This window comes from Camelus ferus, chromosome 10 (genome assembly GCF_009834535.1).
Source record: "Camelus ferus isolate YT-003-E chromosome 10, BCGSAC_Cfer_1.0, whole genome shotgun sequence".
NCBI classification, from domain to species: Eukaryota; Metazoa; Chordata; class Mammalia; order Artiodactyla; family Camelidae; genus Camelus; species Camelus ferus.
In genome coordinates, this window is record NC_045705.1 from 21,083,547 (window position 1) to 21,102,030 (window position 18,484).

The 18,484-nt window shown below is 56.9% G+C and overlaps 1 protein-coding gene across 1 annotated transcript in view; it reads right to left on the reverse strand.

Annotated features, from left to right (window-relative positions):
• Positions 1-1,707: 1,707 nt before the first annotated feature.
• Positions 1,708-18,484, reverse strand: part of ABTB2 (ankyrin repeat and BTB domain containing 2) — a 173,353-nt gene continuing 156,576 nt past the window's right edge. Inside the window, exons 6-17 of the mRNA XM_032488441.1 lie at positions 16,922-17,011; positions 16,255-16,356; positions 14,242-14,338; positions 13,850-13,985; positions 11,770-11,999; positions 10,208-10,386; positions 9,667-9,772; positions 9,348-9,450; positions 8,708-8,798; positions 5,440-5,508; positions 4,674-4,787; positions 1,708-3,348 (exon numbers count right to left, since the gene is read on the reverse strand). Coding sequence (XP_032344332.1) covers positions 3,151-3,348; positions 4,674-4,787; positions 5,440-5,508; positions 8,708-8,798; positions 9,348-9,450; positions 9,667-9,772; positions 10,208-10,386; positions 11,770-11,999; positions 13,850-13,985; positions 14,242-14,338; positions 16,255-16,356; positions 16,922-17,011 — 1,515 coding nt within the window. The 3' untranslated portion in view covers positions 1,708-3,150. The remainder of the gene's footprint in view (positions 3,349-4,673; positions 4,788-5,439; positions 5,509-8,707; positions 8,799-9,347; positions 9,451-9,666; positions 9,773-10,207; positions 10,387-11,769; positions 12,000-13,849; positions 13,986-14,241; positions 14,339-16,254; positions 16,357-16,921; positions 17,012-18,484) is intronic.

The following is an 18,484-nucleotide window of genomic DNA, read 5'->3' on the forward strand; positions in this document are numbered from 1 at the left end:
CCGAGGAGAAAACTGATAATCCCTGCATCTGGCTGCAGCCAGCAGGAGCAGAAAGGAAAGGGGAGTTCCTGGAGGAGAAAAGCAGGGAACCAGACACCGTGGGGGGGAGGCAGACTTTGCATTAGCCTTGGTGGCCTGGCCAGACTCGGACTCCCCCTGTCTGGAGGGGTTTCCTTTGGAGGTTGCAGCCCAGTTACCCCAGCTTATCACTGCCTGCTGAGCAGCTGGAGTAGAACGGCATCCCCCTTGTTTCCCAGAGACTCCTGCTGAGAAGTTCACGAGCCTCTCCCCAGCCTGCCTTTGGCTGCGACCCGCCTGAAGCAGGCAGCGGGAGGAGGACTGCCTCGGAGCTCCAGAGCAGTGGCCTGAGGACAGGGCTCGGCTGCCAGGGGCAAAGGGGCAAGGTAAGGTGACAAAACACCCTCATTTCCACTCTGGTCCTCCTGGCCCCTGGGGAGAATGTCTGATTTCTTTTTTCTAATTATTTAAGTGCTTGCTTGCTTTAGAGTATGTCCTGTTACACATGGGCTCAGAGGGGTCCTGTCCTTCCCTTATAGCACCTTCTTTTACATCTGCCCGGCAGAAAGCACGGCTGAGCTCCCACCTGGAGCCAGCTAGTGACTAGATCTTGCCCCTTAGGCTGTGCACTTGACTGAGGCATGTCCTGTAGGGGTGGGGGAACTTGACAAGGTGGACATAGACCCCCTAAAGGGTAGCCACAGCAGATGGCCAGTGCTGGGGAGGGACAATACAAGGCCTCTGCCCAGAAGGATGGTGCCAAGGGGCGTGTCTCTCTGCGGCCCCCAGAGGGCGCCGTAGGTTCATGTCTGGCCCGCTCCATTCAGTTGCCAGGGCCCCAGGCTGAGCCTCAGCCTGCCCGCCTGGGCCCCACCCACCAAAGCTGCAACATGCAATTTCCCTGGACAGACCCTGTGAGGTCTTCATGTTGTCCCCCAGCTCCTGAGTCCTGGCCTGTCGGTCACTGAACCACAGCTACTCCAGTCAGTGTTCTCAGTGACCTTAGGAATTTATCTTCCTGTCTCAGGCAGGAAACAAAAAAACCACACCTTGATGTCTGCTTGGAGTCTGCACCTAAAATAAAGTGCAAAGGATTCCAGAAAACCCTTGGGCCTGAGTCACAGGCCCACAGTCCTCCCTCCATTACCAGGTGGCACAGCCAGCTCAGGCTAAGCACGGCCTGCAAGCAAGAGCCACCAAGGGATAGGTGGCCCTCATCAGCGCCCCTTTCCCCCTCGCTGGGCCACACAGGTTTGGACTGTGTGAGGATTTGCAAACAACTATTCAGAAAACCCTAAGCACAGCTCTCATGTCAGGGCCATGGGGGCCGGGCTCACGGAAGATCAGGAAAGCCCCTGATGGCGGGCTTATTCTGGTCACTGGACTCCAGTCCTTCCAGTCCAGCTCAGGGGCAGGGAAGTGCTTAACAAATGGGAACTACTTCACATCAGAAGAGGAAAACTCAGGCCCAGCACAGGTTGGACCCAGCCTGAGGTCCTGGGTGAGGCGGGGCAGTGGGTGGTGAGTGGGCACAGCCCAACTTCCAGCAGAAGTTTCTTCCCTCTGAGATAGTGGTGTCTTAAGTAACCAGGGAATAGCTCTGGGTTCTCTTCCTGGTCCTAAATGGGCTCCTCCCTAACTCTGAACTTTGAGTAACCCTCTACTCTACCAGGAGCCATGAGGCCAAGGTCATTGTTAACGAGTGTTTATTGTTAATAAAACCATGGTACATTTACAATGTGACAACATTAATGTATAGTTACAGTATCATACAATATTACAGCAATAAAATAACAGCCTATTCCTTTGTACATCCAGCTTAAGCAGCTAGTCAAAAATATTTTCCAGGCTTGCAAGCCTCCGGGGGATTTTCAAGATGACCAGAGTGACTCCTGGATTGCCCAGGGCTTCTGGTGAATAAATAGTTTAAGGTACAGCTGAAGGCTACATCTGGCGCAAGCTGTCCAGAGGGTCTGGTCCATAAATACAAGTGTCCAGGCCCGATGCTGCTCTCCATCCTGGGAGAGTCCAGAGTCTACAGGGGTCCAGGGCAGCGAGTGGGGAGGAAGTAGAAGGGCCTCTTCTCCCAGTCCTTCCCTCCCACCCATGCCCATCCTTCAAATCCCCAAGGCCCACAGTTCCCAAGGGGAAGAGTGTGCCCCTCTCTCCAAACCAAATTAAAGCATCTTCCACTGGAGAGACTAGACCAGGGGGATGTTTAGGGCTCCGCTTCCTCAGTCCACAGAGGCAGCCTAAATCTAGGCTTGGGATTTTAGAGCCCACCCCTTTACTTGGGCCCTGAAAACAGCAGCAACAACCAAAGCTGAGGCCCCCCAGGCTCCCCCACTGTACCCCGCGCCACTCTTGGCTCAGACTGAGAGCTCTGATGGCGTTGGGGGTGGGTACTAACTGCCTTCTACCACTAATTGTGCAGGTTGGCGGTGTCCGCAGGCCTGGACACCAAGAAAATGGACTCAAAGTGACCCTGTGTGTAGAAGCCTGAGGCCCCCGGAGGCCCCTATCAAGTCTTCCAAAGGCACGGCCTGGAGTAAGTTCAGGGTTTGGTCTGTTGTGACACTGAGGAAAAATACCAGCTTTTGACTGAAATGGCCCGAGGCCCAGACAGCATACATTCTATACATTCATAAGGATGCCCACATCCCTAAGAGCCCCACTTAGGACGGCCTCAGCTGACTGAGGCCCGGAGTGGGTGGGGGTTAGAGCCTGGAGGATACAATCAGAAGCTCTGTGGAGCAGAGGTGACCTCCAGGAGGGGCGAACGGGCACACAAGGGTGAGTACACGGCAGCCCTCAAGGTGCAAGCGAGGAGTGGGGAGGGAAGGGCCACCTTTCAGCCACATCTGCCGTTAGCCTATCACTGAGCAAATGGTTAGCTCTGGGGTTTCCCAGTGACAGGTGGGCTTGGGGCACATCTGCCTCCCCAAGTCTGGCTCCAGGAGGGCCTAGAACCAGCCTCTGCCCAGCAGGGCCCCAGCAAGCTCACAGGCTCTGGCTACATGCTGGTCCGGACACCCGGGAAGCAGTTGCTCCCAGCCTTTCCCACATGCTAGGATGCCTAGAGACAACCCGGCCCAGAGCAGGCTGGGTCCACTGACCAGCCACCCCCCCACCTCACACCCGGGAGGTGACGTAGAGAGAGTGCACGCGCTCGGCCAGGGTGCTCTGCAGGTCGTGCAGGGGGTCGAGGCCCTGCACTTTGCTGCTGCGGCCATAGATGAGCTGCCGGAAAGAGTCCTGCTCGAGCAGGGCCTTCATGTGCTTGAGGAAGAAGCCTTCGCAGAACAGGGCCAGCTCGGGGGCGTTGTGGATCTGTGGGGCAGGGAGAGCAGGTGAGGCCCACAGCCTCAGTACCCATGGGCCAAGGCCCAGCTTTGAGCCTCGGCCCGGAGGAAACATGCCCTGTCTCTGCGTCTTGGGGCGACCTCCCCCTTGTCTGAATTCCTTCCATAGACATCTCCCTGGGGTTAGACTAATCTGGGTTCAAATCCCAGCTGTGCTACCAGGAACGTCCCTGAAATCTTGTTCTTGATCCACGTCCCACTGTTGACGTTTTGTTGAATGCCAGCTATCGCCACTGGACTGGAAGCTCCCTTGCTAAGGGCAGGGATTGTCCCTGTGGGATGTCCAGCAGCGGGCCCAGCACACGAGTGTTCACGTGGCAGATGCTCAGTAACTATTTTAGTTCAACAAGTATCAAGTGGGCCAAGCACTGGGCACCAGGTCCCGAGGCCGAGGTCTCTGCAGTGTTCTCTGAGAGCTGATGTTCTAGTTCGGGGAGACGGAGAAACCAAGGAACCAGCCAGGCGACCGCCAACAGTGGTCAGTGCTGTGAGGGAGTAAGAGTGGGTGAGGGGGCAGAGAGGCATGTGACTTGGGGGAGGCCTGGGGAAATCAGTGCGACTTGGAAGGAGCTTTACCAGAGGAGGGGACGATGATCACAAGAATCCTGGGGTGGGAATGAGCTGAGAAAGAAACATGGGCTGCGTGGCTGGGTGAAGGGGAAGGGAGGCATTGGAAGGGAGATGTGGGCAGCGTCCCAGGGGCCTTGTAACGGGTGATAAGGGTTGGATTTTCTTTAGTGTGCAAGCAGTGGAAAACCTTTGCTGGGCATAAGTAGGGGAGTGACATGGTCTTTACACTCTTCAAAGAGCCTTGTGGATTGCAGGGTGGGATCCAGGACATGGGGAGGCCTGGCCAACACAGTCACCAGGAGGGGACAGTGGGGACGGTGGGGATGGGGAAGTGGAGGGGCTGCTGCTATCTTGGTTAAGTGCAGATGTGGGAGAATTTTTTAAAAGATCAAATATGAATCCTAAGTTTTGAATCTGAGCAACTGAACAGATGACCATGGCATTTGCTGAGATGGGAGAAGACCAAGTGGAAAAAAGCAAGGAGTTCCTGTAGAACTGATTTGACTCGGAGAGGCTCAGCTCTGGGCCCCAGGTGTCACAGCCTGGCACGGCCCAGCGAGAATGTGACCTGGGATCCACCCGGCTCAAAGCTGCCCCGCTGGGCGGCAATGACCCCAAGCTCCAGAGGGAGTTACTAACCCTCCCTCAGCTCCTTACACTGCCAGGCCACAGCGGAGCAAAGTGCGTGGCGGGACGCGGCCGGTGGGCAGCTGGGGTCCTCACCTTGGCATACTTGTAGGTGTTCACGGCGCTCTCCACGCTCAGGGTCTGGGAGCAGAGGATCTCGCAGTGGCGCTGCAAGGCGTCCAGTTGGAACAGGCTGGCAGCTGACAGCAGCTGGAGGCAGGCAAAGGAGACTGTGGGTATCAACAGCCAGGCAGGGCCCAGGCATCATGGGACAGAGAGCTGCTTCCTGCTGTGGGCCCTGCTGCCCCTCCACTGGTCAAGTCTGATGGCCTGGACTTATTTTTGCTCTAGGCTGTCTACGTATTTGCTGGGGCACTCTGGGAGGCACAAGAGGGGTGAAAGACTGAGGTTTGACACCAGGAGGCCTTCAACCATAAGCTACATGCTCATCTACATGACCTGCTAACCAGGGGCCTGGCCAGCAGCAGGTCCCTTCTCTAAGAAGTGACCTGGTGAGCAGTGGCCAGCTGCCTTCTGCTCCTCCTGTGCCTTCCATCCCCACTGGGGCGGCCCTTTCTAACCCCAGTGGGGTTGCCTAGGAGGCCAGGTGTGGTAGGTGCACAATTTCCCACGCTCTCCAAAGGGCCCTTCCTGGCACATGAAGAGAAAGGACCAGAGGGAACCAGGAAGTCCTCACGGAGGCCACCTTCCTTCCCTCCTCCTCTTTCTAAATGCTGCATTTCTGAGAGTGGGGTTGAGACCTGGCTGACATCTCAGGCTGGAGACACACAGGCACGGAGGAATGGGGGCTGCAGGGAGATGTGGGGAGTTGTGGGCAGCTGGGGGCCGAGCAGACCCTCACCTCCAGGATGTCACTGGTGGGGATGTCCATGGATTCTGTTCCTCCGTAGTACAGATACTGCATCATCAGCTGCAGGGAGAAGAGGCCCGCATGACCACCAGATGGACCCACAGCACTGAGGTCCTCAACCAGCCCTGCAGGGCGCGCTCCAGCCGCTCCCGGCCCTCAAGTGCTGACGTTGTGGGCAGATCCGCCAGCTCCCCGCAAACTGTGTTTCCCCTGGAATGTGTGTGGCAAGCTTCCTTCCACAGAATGGTTTCACCTCCATGCTCATCACAGTCCTGGGAGCCCAGGAGGGAAGGTGCTGCTCACAGCTGGGGAAACTGAGTTCTGGAAGGGGGGCTGACCCCCTCCGCAGAGCCCTTCCACACATCAGGCACCATCTTGCTCATTTCTCCTTTTACCAAAATTCTAAACATGGGGCTGGGAGGGAGGGAAGAAGGTGGGGTTTGAAGGGGGCGCCTGTCTAACTGGCCCGAAGTCCCGAAGTCCCCATCTGTGCGAGGCGAAAGCCACAGCCCAGCTTCCTCTTGGATTTGCTCCCTTGGGAAGAAAGTGCAGAGCTGGGGCAGGGGTCTGCTCCAGAGGTCACCTCGCTGACCGGCCAGACCCCTCAGGGTCCTCGGGGGCAGAAGGCCCTGGGACATCACACGAGGTGGCCCGGGGGAGGCGGGGTACACTTAGTTCTACTGAGGTCTAAGCTACACGCTCTGCCGTGATGCTGGAGATTGGAGAGGTTCCCAGTTGGAAAAAGAAAAATAATTCTCCCTGGTTGGCTGAGGAAACAGCCCCAGCAAGGAGCTGGCAAGTGTGTAAGTAAACACGGCTCCAGCCGGCACAGTCAGGCTCTGTTAGGACTGGCCCCCAGGCTGGAAGAGGCACCAGAGGGTCTAGGGGAAGGAGCCCAACCCTGGGGGAAGAAGAGCAGGGAGAGGGCCTGCCAGCCTCATCCAGGAACAAGGCTGGTCCCGGAGTCATCAGTCTCTCCCCCACAGGCCTTCTGCAGCCCCTGCTGGAGCTCACATGGCAATCTTATGTTCGTGTGTCCCTCCACGCCAGGTGGTAGGTGCCTTGGGTGGGCCCATGCCTGGCTTCCCCTGCCATCCCCCATGCTGGGTGCTGAGTCGGTGCTGGGCACAGCATCAGCAGGATGGCCCTGGACCATCAGGGGCAAGAAGGGGACCCCGGGGTGTGGGCTGGGAGACAGGTGACAGCCTGCAGCTTCCTGGCCTAGAAAGCGGCCTCCCATTTTGGGTGCTGGTTTTGGCAAGACCCAGTTATCTGTGGCGTGTAAGAGCTCCCTGAGGTCACTTGAATGCATTCGAGTTCACAGAAGTCAGACCAGATTTGCTCCCTTGGAGCCTAATGGAGGGAGCTGGGCTGCTGACAGGCGGAGGCGGGTAAATTTCCCACAGCCTGGCAGCCCCTAGCAGGACGTGGGTCATAGCCCTTGCCCCTCATTCCTGCCCAACCCCAGACTCGGTGTCTGATTGTGACCCCACCTCGTGCTCTGAATCACCTGACTTTGGGCTTCTTAACCAAGCAACTATCTAGAGCTGCTCCCCTTCCCAGTAACTTTGGATCAAGGGATGGGAAAAGGAGGAAGGGGAGACAGCCTGTGCCGGACCCTGGGCCTCACTTCCGCCTCCTTGTCCGTCACCGAGTCCCATCCATTCTCCCCTCATCCACCTCCTTGCGTCCAACTGCCACTACCTGGTGGCCATCGGCACTCAGCTGGATTTCTCAACAGCCTCCTAGCTGGTCCCCTTCCTGCAGTAATGCCCCCCAACCCCTTCCTCGCCCTCAAGTGTGAGCTATGTAAGTGCAAACGTGACCGTTCCACACATCCTAAGATTGAATCCTGGCTCTACACTTCCTAGTTGTGTGACCTTGGACAAGTTACTCAACTTCTCTGCGCCTGGGACTCCTCACCTACCAAGAGGGAATAATGATACATGTGCACCTCCCAGGACGATACTGTGAAGCTTAACTGATGAACAGAGGCTTGGAATCTTGCCTGGCTAAGTGTTAGTGAGGATGGTGACCTTTTAGTAGCTTTCAGTGGTCTTTGGGTTAAAGTTCAAGCCCTTCACGCTGCAGTTCCTGGCTGTTCTGAGGTCTGCCAGGACTAGACCAGAAGGCGTCTCCTGAACAGGTCATGGTCTCTGGCTTCTGGGCCTTGTGTGCACAGCTCCCTCCACCCAGAGCTCCGACACCTGGCTACCTGCCCTCGTCCTCCAGGAAGCCTCCTCCTCTGCAGCTTTGAGTTAGATGCCCTCTTCCTGCACTCCCAGTATCTCCACCACCACACCCATAACACGAATTCACAATCCTGTCTCCTGGAGGGCAGGGTCCCTGTCCTGTTTACTGCCGTCTCCACAGTACCCGTAAGTGATTACATGCTTAACAAGTGACTAAAGGGAACATGAGAGGGGGACAAAACCCTTTTAGGTGGTGGCTCCTCGTGCTTCTGTGAGGCTCTGATCTCACCCATTAGGTAACAAGCCTTTCCTGTGCAAGATGAGGTCCTGGACCCACACACTAACTGCCTCTTGGCCTCAGTCTCAGCTCCTAAGGGTCATCTCTGCAGCCTGGAGACCACTTTCCAGAAAGGAGCTCCCCATGGGGACTCAGCTGGGATCCCAGCCACCACCTCCTCCAGACCTCACCTGCCACTGCTGGCACCCAGCCTGTGGAGGTGCCATCACACGACCTCTGATCACCTCTAAAGCCCTGACCTTGATCTTCCACAACCAGGATGGGCTCACCGTAGTTTTTTTCCCTTGATGCTCGGGAGGAGGGATGTGGCTTACCCCAGCGCGTGCACCCATCACCTCCCATTCCCCAGGGTCCTGCTAAAATGCGGAGGATCTGGGGTGGGGCCCGAGGTTCCGAATTTCCATCAGGCACTCAGGCAATGCCTGTACTCTGGGGAACCAGGGCTCACGCTGCGGGTGTAGTATCTGACAATCACACATCTGTCAATCTGCCCAGACCCCTCATCCAGCGATTAGGGCTCAGGGCCCATGAGAAAAGCCCTGAAGCTACAAACCCACAACAGAATGGCTACCTTGGCCTGGGAAAAACCTAGATGCTCCAACCTGACCACTGATTCAGCAAAACACAGAAGGCATTGGGGATGGAGTGGAAGACCACAACTTCTCACCCCTGCCCTGCCCCCACCCACCCAGGCAGACCAGCCAGGCAGGGTGGGGCTTCTGGGGGAGGGGCACCCCTCGAGGAGTACAGCACCCCACGGTCCACGCACCTGAAAAATGTGGTACTTCATGTCGCTGATCTCAATGGTTTTGCCGTTGTCACCATCATGTTCTGATTTATTGGTCATCAGTGTCTTGAACCTAGAGCAAAGGAGATGAGACAAGGCAGGTCTTGAACATGACTTTTACTCCATTGCTGTGTGGCAATCACACCATCCATCACCTGACCGTCACCAGGAGATGGAAGCATTTGAAAAATTACTGCCATGCTCTCAAATAATTCTTGGCAAGAGACGTTTTACATCATCCTGGGCTGACAGCTGGGCTGAGCCCTGTTCTGTCCCTGCTGCCCCCCCAGGTAAGTCACCGAGATGCCTGTGGCCAGGAAACTGACCTTCTTTACCAGAACATTTATGTTTCTAATAATCAAAAGCAATAACCTGACCAGAAGGAATACAGCCTTAGAGCTCTACTTGGAGAACCCTGGGTTCCATGGTGATGGTCTCTCTGTCAATGTGCCTCATGCCTGCTGTGGGGCAGGTCGGGGGATCCCCTGCTCCCTCTGAGGGGCGGAGGCTGTAGGGTGGAACCCCGGGGCCAGAGGCTCTTCTCCAGCATGTCTGTCACCTCATATCTGGACAAAGCTGCCCTACCCCCAGTGGGCTGAGACTGTTATCTGGGGCTGCCTACCTGTTTGAAGCCGTCACCAGCAGGACTTTATGTGCATAAAACAGCTTTCCTTCCACCAGGAAGGTCACATCCGACATCTCCTTGTTGTTCAAAAAGTGAGGATCTGCCAGAAGGGAGGAGAAGGGGATGACCACAGAGCCCGCCTCTGGAGGTTTCTTAAGTGTATGTTGGGGGTGGGGCCGGGGGGGATAGGGTGAAGAGTGGAGAAACTGAGGCCTGGGCTGTGGCACTTGGAAAGGGGACGGAGGACAGAAAGAGGAATAAGAGGGAGGGGAGGAAGAGCTGGAAAGTGCAGGTGGCCGGGCGGGGAGGGCCTCACCGAGCCTGGCTGGCAGGGTCTTCCGGAGCTCGGGGATGCTGGGGATGGGGCTGCTGCCATAGCAGTGCGTGAAGATGGCAGCCAGCTGCTGGATGACCGAGTCGTTCTGTGGGGGAGAGGTGGGGAATGGCCGTTAGCTCGCCTGTACCCCCTGGCCATCTGTTTACCACTCCAGATAGTCAGGCCAGCTTCCAAAGTCCAGGCCAGGATCAGAGGGACTGCTGCCTTTTGTTCCTTCTGGGTCTGACTTGGCAAGGGATGCCTGTTCCTTTGACACTGATTCCCCAAATTGCTTTGTTGGCCAGGCTCCAGCCCAGACAAACCCACAGCCCCTGTAGCCAGGCAGTGCACATCTGGGTGTGGGGTGGGCGTCCACCTGCGTGTGTGAGGGTGCCTGTGTCCTTCCATGGCAGGAGTGGGGTGGAGGTCCCGTGTCTGTCTGCATCAGACAATGTGGCCGTCTCATGGTAGGTCGGGGCCCCGAGCTCCAGAACCTGGGGTTCTCTGAGCCTGGGGCAGGGACCTGCCTGGCGACACTCACCTTGCTGGTCTTGAGGATGTCGAACATGAGCTGCAGGCCCTCGGTCACGAGCTCCTCGTTGTACTCCTCCTCCTTGACAGAGCTGAAGTCCCGCAGGAGGCTCTGCACCACCGAGTACCGGGACTGGGAGAAGGACGTCCTCAGGGACTCGATCCAGATGTGCAGCTTCCAGGGCACACCTGGAGACGGGCAGGCAGTCATCCCCCTGGCAGAGCGCTCCCCGCAGGGACCACCAACCCCACCCCACAACGGCCCCTTCCTGGCAGGCTTTCCTGCCATGAGCCCGATGTCTGTAGAGCAGGAAGCAGCCCTGTCCCCAACCGCGCCCTGCCTGCTGCGTGTCGGTAAGGAAAGCTTTCGTTCACCCTGGCGGGCCTCCCTGAGAGATCAGAGGGGGTCCCAGGTTCCCATCAGATGAGGTGGAGGAATGGCTCCGGGCCAAGTATAGGGAGGCCAAGTATGGGGAGCCCAAGCTCTGAAAATCCATAGCTCAGTCTGGGAAACTTCAAGTGTCATCCCAGCACCCACACTGGCCCCACTGATTGTTGGGCCCTGCAATTACTTACAGGAGAGGACCCATTAATTACAAGGGTGGCCGGGGAGACTCGGAGGCCCAGAGGATATGCAGGGTGCTTGAGGACGCAGGGCCCCACGCCTGTCTAGAAGCCTGAAATGAACCCTGTCCTATCATGGAGGGCTCTTCCCAATGCCCAGCTCACTGGTCTGTTTGTGTACATCCAGTGCCATGTAATTACTGTTTACCAGCTCCCTGGAGTGTGTTGGTGGGGCCACAGAGTAATTTAAAACTACTTTGTAAAGGTCATGACAAAAACTAGCAATGTTCCTGATAATTAGGTTACTTCTCCCCCCACCCCCCCAGCCTCACTGTGGATTGAGAAAAAGGACCAACGGCATTCCCTGGGGACTTGATGACGTAGGTAGCATTTGCATCTCTGGTTTACTGAGTGTATACAGGAGTCATATTCCCATTTCACAGAGAAGAACACTGAGGCTTGAGACTACCAATTCGACCATCGTGCACTGAGTGCTCACGGTGAGCTGGCACGGGGCCCTGGGCTTTACGCGACATCACGTTCTTAGAGGAGGATTATCAGCACCACCGGACGTGGCACACCTAGGATCTCACCCAGATCTGTCCTGGGACGAAAGAGATCTGCAGGCTTGCAGACCCAAGGAGGGAGGGAAGGAGGCTGGCCTAGGGACTGGAGAGCACAGAGCTGACCAGAAATGTTGACCCCTAGTGCTACAGCTCGTCCCAGAGCTACACGTCCCAGGCTGTGACCAGGAACGGTGGGGGGTTTGAGGGCAGGGAGCCGGTGTGAGCATCTCGAGATGTGTGCCTGCTGGGGGCAGTCTGAGGCTCAGGGTGCCTCTTGTTCTGGCCATCAGCCACCAGGACAGGGTGGACTGAGCCCCACCCTGTGCTCAGCTGCCTCCTGCCTATCTGCCCCTCTGGGCCTGGGCCTCTGCTGGCCTCAGGAGGCGCAGAATGTGCAGCGTGTGTGCATGTGCGCGTGTACTCGCACGCCGCGGGGCCTCACCCAGCGCCCGCAGCTCCATGGTGATGTCCACGTAGCCGTGCTCCGCGCTGTAGTACATGGCCTCCTGCAAGGCCTTGGTGCGCGTCCGGCTCAGCCGCACAGGCCCCTCGCTGCCACTGCCTTGGCTCGACGTATCGCTTTCCTCCACGCCCTCAGCCAGGATCTCCTCTAGGGACAGCACATCTGCTTTGGCCTGCTGCGGCTGCGTCAGGAGCTTCCTCAGGACATTCCTGTAGGAAAAGGGATGGACAAAGGGGATGCCTGAGGCCCCCACCATAGATGGTGCCCGCCTAGCTGCCTCCCAGCGACCCGTGGCCCGGATGGGCAGCTGTGGAGCTTCTGTGGGCACAAAAGGATCATGGTCTTCCCCTCCCAGGGAGGCTGGGCCAGGGCTCCCAGCAGCTCCCATCCCCAGTCCCCAGGGTGAGGCAGGGAGGCTGCAGGGAACCTCTCCCTTTTGCCATCCAAGTACTGCTGAGAAGTAACAGGCTCTGGGGCTTTGGGGCAAAGCAGGCTCCGCCATGCTGTGTGACTTCAGGCAGTTTATTCTGCCTCTCTGAGCCCTGACTGCTTTGTCATCTGTAGGACAGGGTGTCAGCATCATCCTCCCCCAGTTAATGTGAGGCCAGGGTGATGATATCAAACGCAGAGCTTGACACACAGCAGCTCCCCTTATAGCAGCCAACTTTACCCACATGAACGTGTCTGCGACACGGGACATGCTTGTACTCATTTGTTCCTTTCCTTTTATTAGTAAGAGTGAAGTGAAAGTGCATGTAATACAGAATTCATTCATATATATGGACGTGAAGAACACTGGATGCTCGCCGGAGCACGTTCCCATGTATGGTTGCATTTAACCCTGTGAGAGCCCAGGAACCTCGCCATTTACGGGGGATGAATACATCTCGCTCAAGGTCACGCTGAGCAGAATACAGACTCAGACCCAGGGCTCCAAGTCCCAGGCTCGTTGTCACATCTATGGCCTGGGGCTCTGGGATGGCTGCAGCAGGGCAGGCCCTCAGGTCACCTGGCAGGGGAGCCTCCTCCCCACAGCCCTGCCCGCCGCAGTCCACTCCATGATGGAGGCCAGGCTGTGCCATGCAGAGACCCCCTTGAGGGATCTGGGGCCATCCTGAGCTTTGTTAGCTCAGTGAGTTTATGGAGCACCCAGTCTGTGGTGTGCACTGGCACGTGAAGCCCGAGGATCCCGTGTTCCCGAGGGAGAGCGGGAAGCAGATGGGCAAACTGCGTGGGGTGAAGAGGCCGTGACGGGGGAAAATACAAGCCCTGGGTGGGTTAGAGAGGCCTGGAGGCGGTGACCTGCAAGGTGGTGCTTGAGGGCGAGGCTGGTGGAGGTGGGTGGGTGTGGGGCAGGGGGACAGACGGTGTGGAGAAGCTTTCTAGGGAGGGGACCACAGCAAGGGCACAGTCTGGGTTTAAGAACAGCATTGGGGAACAGGAAGTAGGTGTCCCACCTGCCCTTCTCTGCCATTTACTGACCTCTGCCTCCCTCTGCGCCGCAGAGCTACCTAATGGTTCTGGTATCATCCCCACCCCACCACACCCCTGGGCAGGCCTGGCCCCCACAAAGCAAGGTCTGCCATCTGCCCTTGGAGCAGGACATGATCTCCCACAGAGCTACCAGGAACCTCGTTGTGGTGGAGCCATATGTGGTGTGGAAGCCCCTGGAGCAAACACCCTGGGCACGAGAAGGGACATGGTCCTGAGGTGGCCCTGGGTGGCTGCAGGGTAGACGGTCTTACAGGGAAATAGGAGGGCCTGCCCTGGGCATCAGGAGCCCCAGGCTCCAGTCCCAGATCTGCTGGGAAGTGGCCATGGGACCTCTAAGCCATCTACCACCCAGCGCCTCTGGGCCTCCAACCTCTGGGGCCCCCATGCTGGCCTAAGACCTGTATCTTCTTTCTGGCTGGCTTGCCTGCAGCCACCCCATTGCCTCCCTGCCACCTCTGGAAAGATCTCCAGGCCTCAGTCTTCTACTCCCTGTTGGGGAATCAAGGCCCCTGAGCGCCTGTTTCATGCCCCCACAGCACACGGGGTAGGGACCCCAGGTGGGTACCTGTGACCATGGGCGGCCGAGTGGCTGAAGCAGTTCATATCCTCGTGGAGGGAGGAGGCCATGCCATTGGCTTCGAGCATGCTGAGGAGGGGATCAGCGCCGCGGCTGAGCAGCAGGCTGACCAGCTCATAGTTCCCTGAAAGAGAAGGTGGATCAAGGATGCTCTCACCACTCACTGTGTCCCTCTGCTGGGCCTGCCGGGGCACTGGGCATGGTGGAAACAGACAGTGGAGTGAGGGGAGCCCCCAGGGGCCCAGAAGGAGGGTTTTCAAGGCTTGCCGCAGGGGTCTGTGTGTGTGCAGCGTAGCCAGGCTGGGTGACACTGCGGGGAGAGGCAGGTAGAGCTGGAAGGCAGTCGGGGACCCTCGTGGGCAGGGCAGCGGAGTACCTACCAGCTGCAGAGGCTAGCTGCAGGGGTGTCTCTGCATAGCTGTCCTCGCCGCCACTCACTGCCGAGCCCTCCACGTGGGCACCAGCATCCAGCAGCAACTGTCAGGGCACAGGGCGGGTACTTCAGTGTGGCAGGGAGTGTCTGGGGTATGTGCAGGGGAGGCTTTGGTGAGGGACCTTTAGGTCCCCCCAGGCATGTGACCAAGACTTGGCTTACCTTGGGCAGCTGAGGAAGCAGAACCTTAGAATTCCAGGTTCTCTTCAGGGCAGTACGTGTCTAGACTCTTCACCTGCACTCTTGTGACCTTGGACCAAGCCCCTACGCTGTGGGGACCTCTGAGCTATTTCTCTCTTTTCAACAGTTCCCTACAAACTGGCTGCTGTGATCTTCCTGAGAACTCGTGCAGAGGAGCAGAAGAGAAAGTACCGCCCCCCCCCATCAACCAGGGGAAACTGGGGCTCCAGAGGGAGCAGAGGTGTTATAGTCAGAAAGAGCTGAGTGCCAGGGCTGGCCATGGCCAGCGGGTGACCTGGGACAGGTAGCTCAACTCTCCAAGCCTCGTCTTCCACATCTGGAAAATGGGAGAGAGACCTGCCTAGCAGCATTGTTGGGGATTAAGGGGAATGGTGCTCAGCTCTCCACAGGGGCTCAATACCTAGTGGCTTTTAGGGTTCCCATCAGAGAGGCCTGGTGAGCTACCCAAGGCTGGGAGGTGCGGGGCCGGGGCAGGGGCTCCCTGTCTGGGAAACCAGGTGGCCTCTCCCCACTCTAGCGGGGGCAGGCCTTGCAGGGGATACACGGGGCAGGGTTAACAGATACCAAGCAGTTCCCGCCCAGCTGGCTGGCTTTGCCTTGGGGCAGGGGTGGTGTCTGCACCACTCGGACAGGTGACTTCAGTCCCATCTCACCTTTCCTGACGGGCTGCTCTGGAGGGAGGGAGAGGCCCCCTAGGTTTCTGGGTTACCAAAGCCTCCTCAGAGCCTGCTCTTGGCAGTCTGGAAACCCGCCCGCCCCTCACCTGAGACCAGGTGCGAGGGGTCCAGGCTGACCTCTCAGCCTCCCTACAGCATGTAGGGAGGGCGGCTGCCAGCCAGAGGCTGTTGTCAGTCAGAAACCAGTCGTGGCACCGCTGCCTGAGCCAAGGCACCGAGGCGGCAGAGGAAGAGGCCTGCCCATTGGGGTGAAACTGGGCACCAGTCCAGGGCACAGCCCTGCAGGCCAGTTGGGCTAGGGTGGCACTCTGCTCAGGTCCTCAGGAGGGCAGTCACCAAAAAGCAGGCAGGAGGTGGCAGCCAGGCCAGTGACCTTCATTTACTGAGTCCCTCCTTTAGGCTAGGGCTGTGTGGACAGGGGTGAAGAGGGAGGATGTGACCCCTGCCCTCAGAGGACTTGAAATCTAGCAGACGGCAAGGGCGTAATACCAACTCCCAGGAAGGGGTGCTGGAACCCTTGGACCCGTGGCCTGAGGAGAGGAGTCTAGGAGTTGAGGGGCAGTGTAGCTGGTGCCCTGTCCACAGCTTCCACTTCTAGGCCTGAACCCCACCCTCACACCAGCCACAGCTACCAGGGCCACGGTGGGCACAGCGTGGCTTGGCTTGATGGGTGAGCTGGGCCAGTCTGAGTCCTCTCTCAGGAAATGGGAAGCTAAGAGACTAAGCCTGCAAACAGGGAGGTGCAGAACCAGGACAGCATGATAGAGAGAATTCATGAGTAGATAAAGCTAAGAGTCGGGAAGATGGCTGGAGGAGAGACACGGAGCACACCTGCACAGACTCCAGCAACAGATGCAGAGATGCCAGGCAGGCCTGGTACTGCTGGGGCCTGCATCTTACTCCCTAAAGCCCCACACGTCTCCTCCCACCTAAACCTGCTCCTTAAAGCAAATCCTGTGGGTCTCTGCCCTCCTGACCAAGTGAGCCGAACTTCACCAGCGCCTCTGGTGTCTCTGATTCCAGGCTGCCACTCACGCAGGTGAGCAAGCTGAGGGCACCCTGCACACCTGGCAGGAACTCACCTGGACCACAGAGATGTGTCCGTGCAGCACTGCAAATGTCAGTGAGGTCCAGTGCCGGCTGTCAGGATGGATGGAGGGGTGCCTGGGAGAGTTGCCTGGAACCTAGAAAAATACCACAGATGATCAGTGTTTCCTTGGTAAGTGACATTCCTGGGCCGGTGACACAGGTGCCTGAGCTAAGGGAACCCTGCAGAGACAGTGACCTGGAGTCAATTTGAGTGCTTTCTACATTTGATTGGTAATGTCTGCCTGGAGCACTATGTGGATAAGGCTCAAAAAGATGTTCAATTAGTGATGTCTGCCCTGGACAGAGAGATGGCAGATAGAAAGCACTTTATGCGTCGGAGGGAGGTAGAGCTAGAAGTATCTGGGATGGTAGGAATGGCCAGGGATTCAGTTGGTAAAAGGGGAAAGGTGCTACAGTAACAGAATGATGCCATTTTCTTCACTCAAATCCCCTGAGCTCACTTCTTCTCTGATAGAAAGCTCAAATCTTGAAGAAAAACCCTCTTTGCTAACTGTGATCTCTGTGCATCTCATATTTCCAGTCCCCTGAGACACATCTATCCAATTGTCCAAAATATCGCACCCAGCATGTACAATGAAGACTTTGGGGTGTTCTCTTGCTGGGACAGGGGCCCGGTACAGCCCTGTGGGGCTTTCTCACCTGGATGTCCAAGTTTGCTCCAGCATCAATCAACATCTGAACCATTGCTTCGTCCCCAGCAGCACAGGCGTACATCAGTGGCGTCATACCCTGTGTGAACCAAAGGCAGATGCTAAACTGTCTGGAAACAGAACATGAAGACACATATTCCATAGGCGTCTGCTCCAGAAACCACAAATACAGGTCTCCTGCTTAACCAGCTGCTCATCCTGAACAATCCTGTGTCCTGTGCTGGACAAGACACCTGCTCCTTGTAGGGCCACTGGACATGACACCTGAAGGATACGTAGGGACTTTTCCACAAGCACTGCAGGTCACCAGAGGGGCAGGGGGCACAGGACCTGCAGCCAGACTCAGGTACAAAGGCTACCTCTGCTGTAAACTTTGCACCAGTTACTTATACTTCTCTGTGCCTCAGTTTCTTTATCTTTAAAATGGGAATAATAACAGTACCTACCTCACTGGGTTGTTGTAAAGAGTATGAGTTACTGTGTATGAAGTGCTTAGTACAGAGTAAGCTTACCTTGGTCGAGCTAACTAACTACAATAACACAATAACACCACCACTGCTACTGTCACACCGTCACACCCGGACCCATCCCAGGCTTGTCAGTCACCGTGTGAAGTGATTCACATGCATCACCTCATTTAATGACCATGACATCCCTGTTAGGGAGGTTCTGTTATCATCCCCACCTTACAGGTGAGAAGCAGAGAGGGGGGTTAACTTGCTCAAGTCACACAAGGACTGAGAGGATGAACTCAAACAGAACCCAGGTCTGCCTGAGCTGCGAAGCTCTCCCTCTGAGGCATCTCACGAGGGTGACGAGGGTGGAGAGGTGCTTGACTTTAACATCTCGTGCTGTGAGCAGTTCTGAGCTTTTCTGAAAGCTGAGGCCCAATCCCTCCCTGAGTTTAGGTGGGCGGTTACCGGGGCTGCCTCCCTGGCTGGGAATCTTTCTCCGTGGCCAGTAACAGCAAAGGCAGCTGTGGAAAGTGTTATCCCACAGCTGGATCCTGGCAAGGGTCTGTCTGCAGCCCTGCGAGGTTATTTATTAGGTTATTTGTGTGTAGACAAGATCTCCTTACCTCATAAATTCCTGCCTAGTGCCCAGAGTAAAGAAATGGCCCGAGATGAATTATGGGTGAGAGGCCCATGTACCCAGATCGTTCTACAAACACCAAGGCCGAGGGGACCAACAGGACCGAGCAGTTAGAGAAAAGCCAACGGCCACCGAGCAAGGACCTGACTTTGTTTCATTCTCCTCGGCACATCCTTGGCTTGTTTTTCCGCCACACATCCATACACGATTCTGAGTGTCCACCAGGCTACGAGCCTTGTGAGGAAAAACTCCTTTCTGTGTGTTGGCCCCTCCCCACTGCAGGCACCTAGAGAGGCTAAACTGAAAGAGGCCACTTAACAGATTTCAGAGATCATCACCACGTGGACGACAAAAACCAGAACGAACATTCACCGAGCATTTACTACACGCCCAACTCAGAAGTTTCCTAACCTCACTGGCACCCCGCTGTGCTGGAGGTGGGGGAACAGGCTCAGAGGGG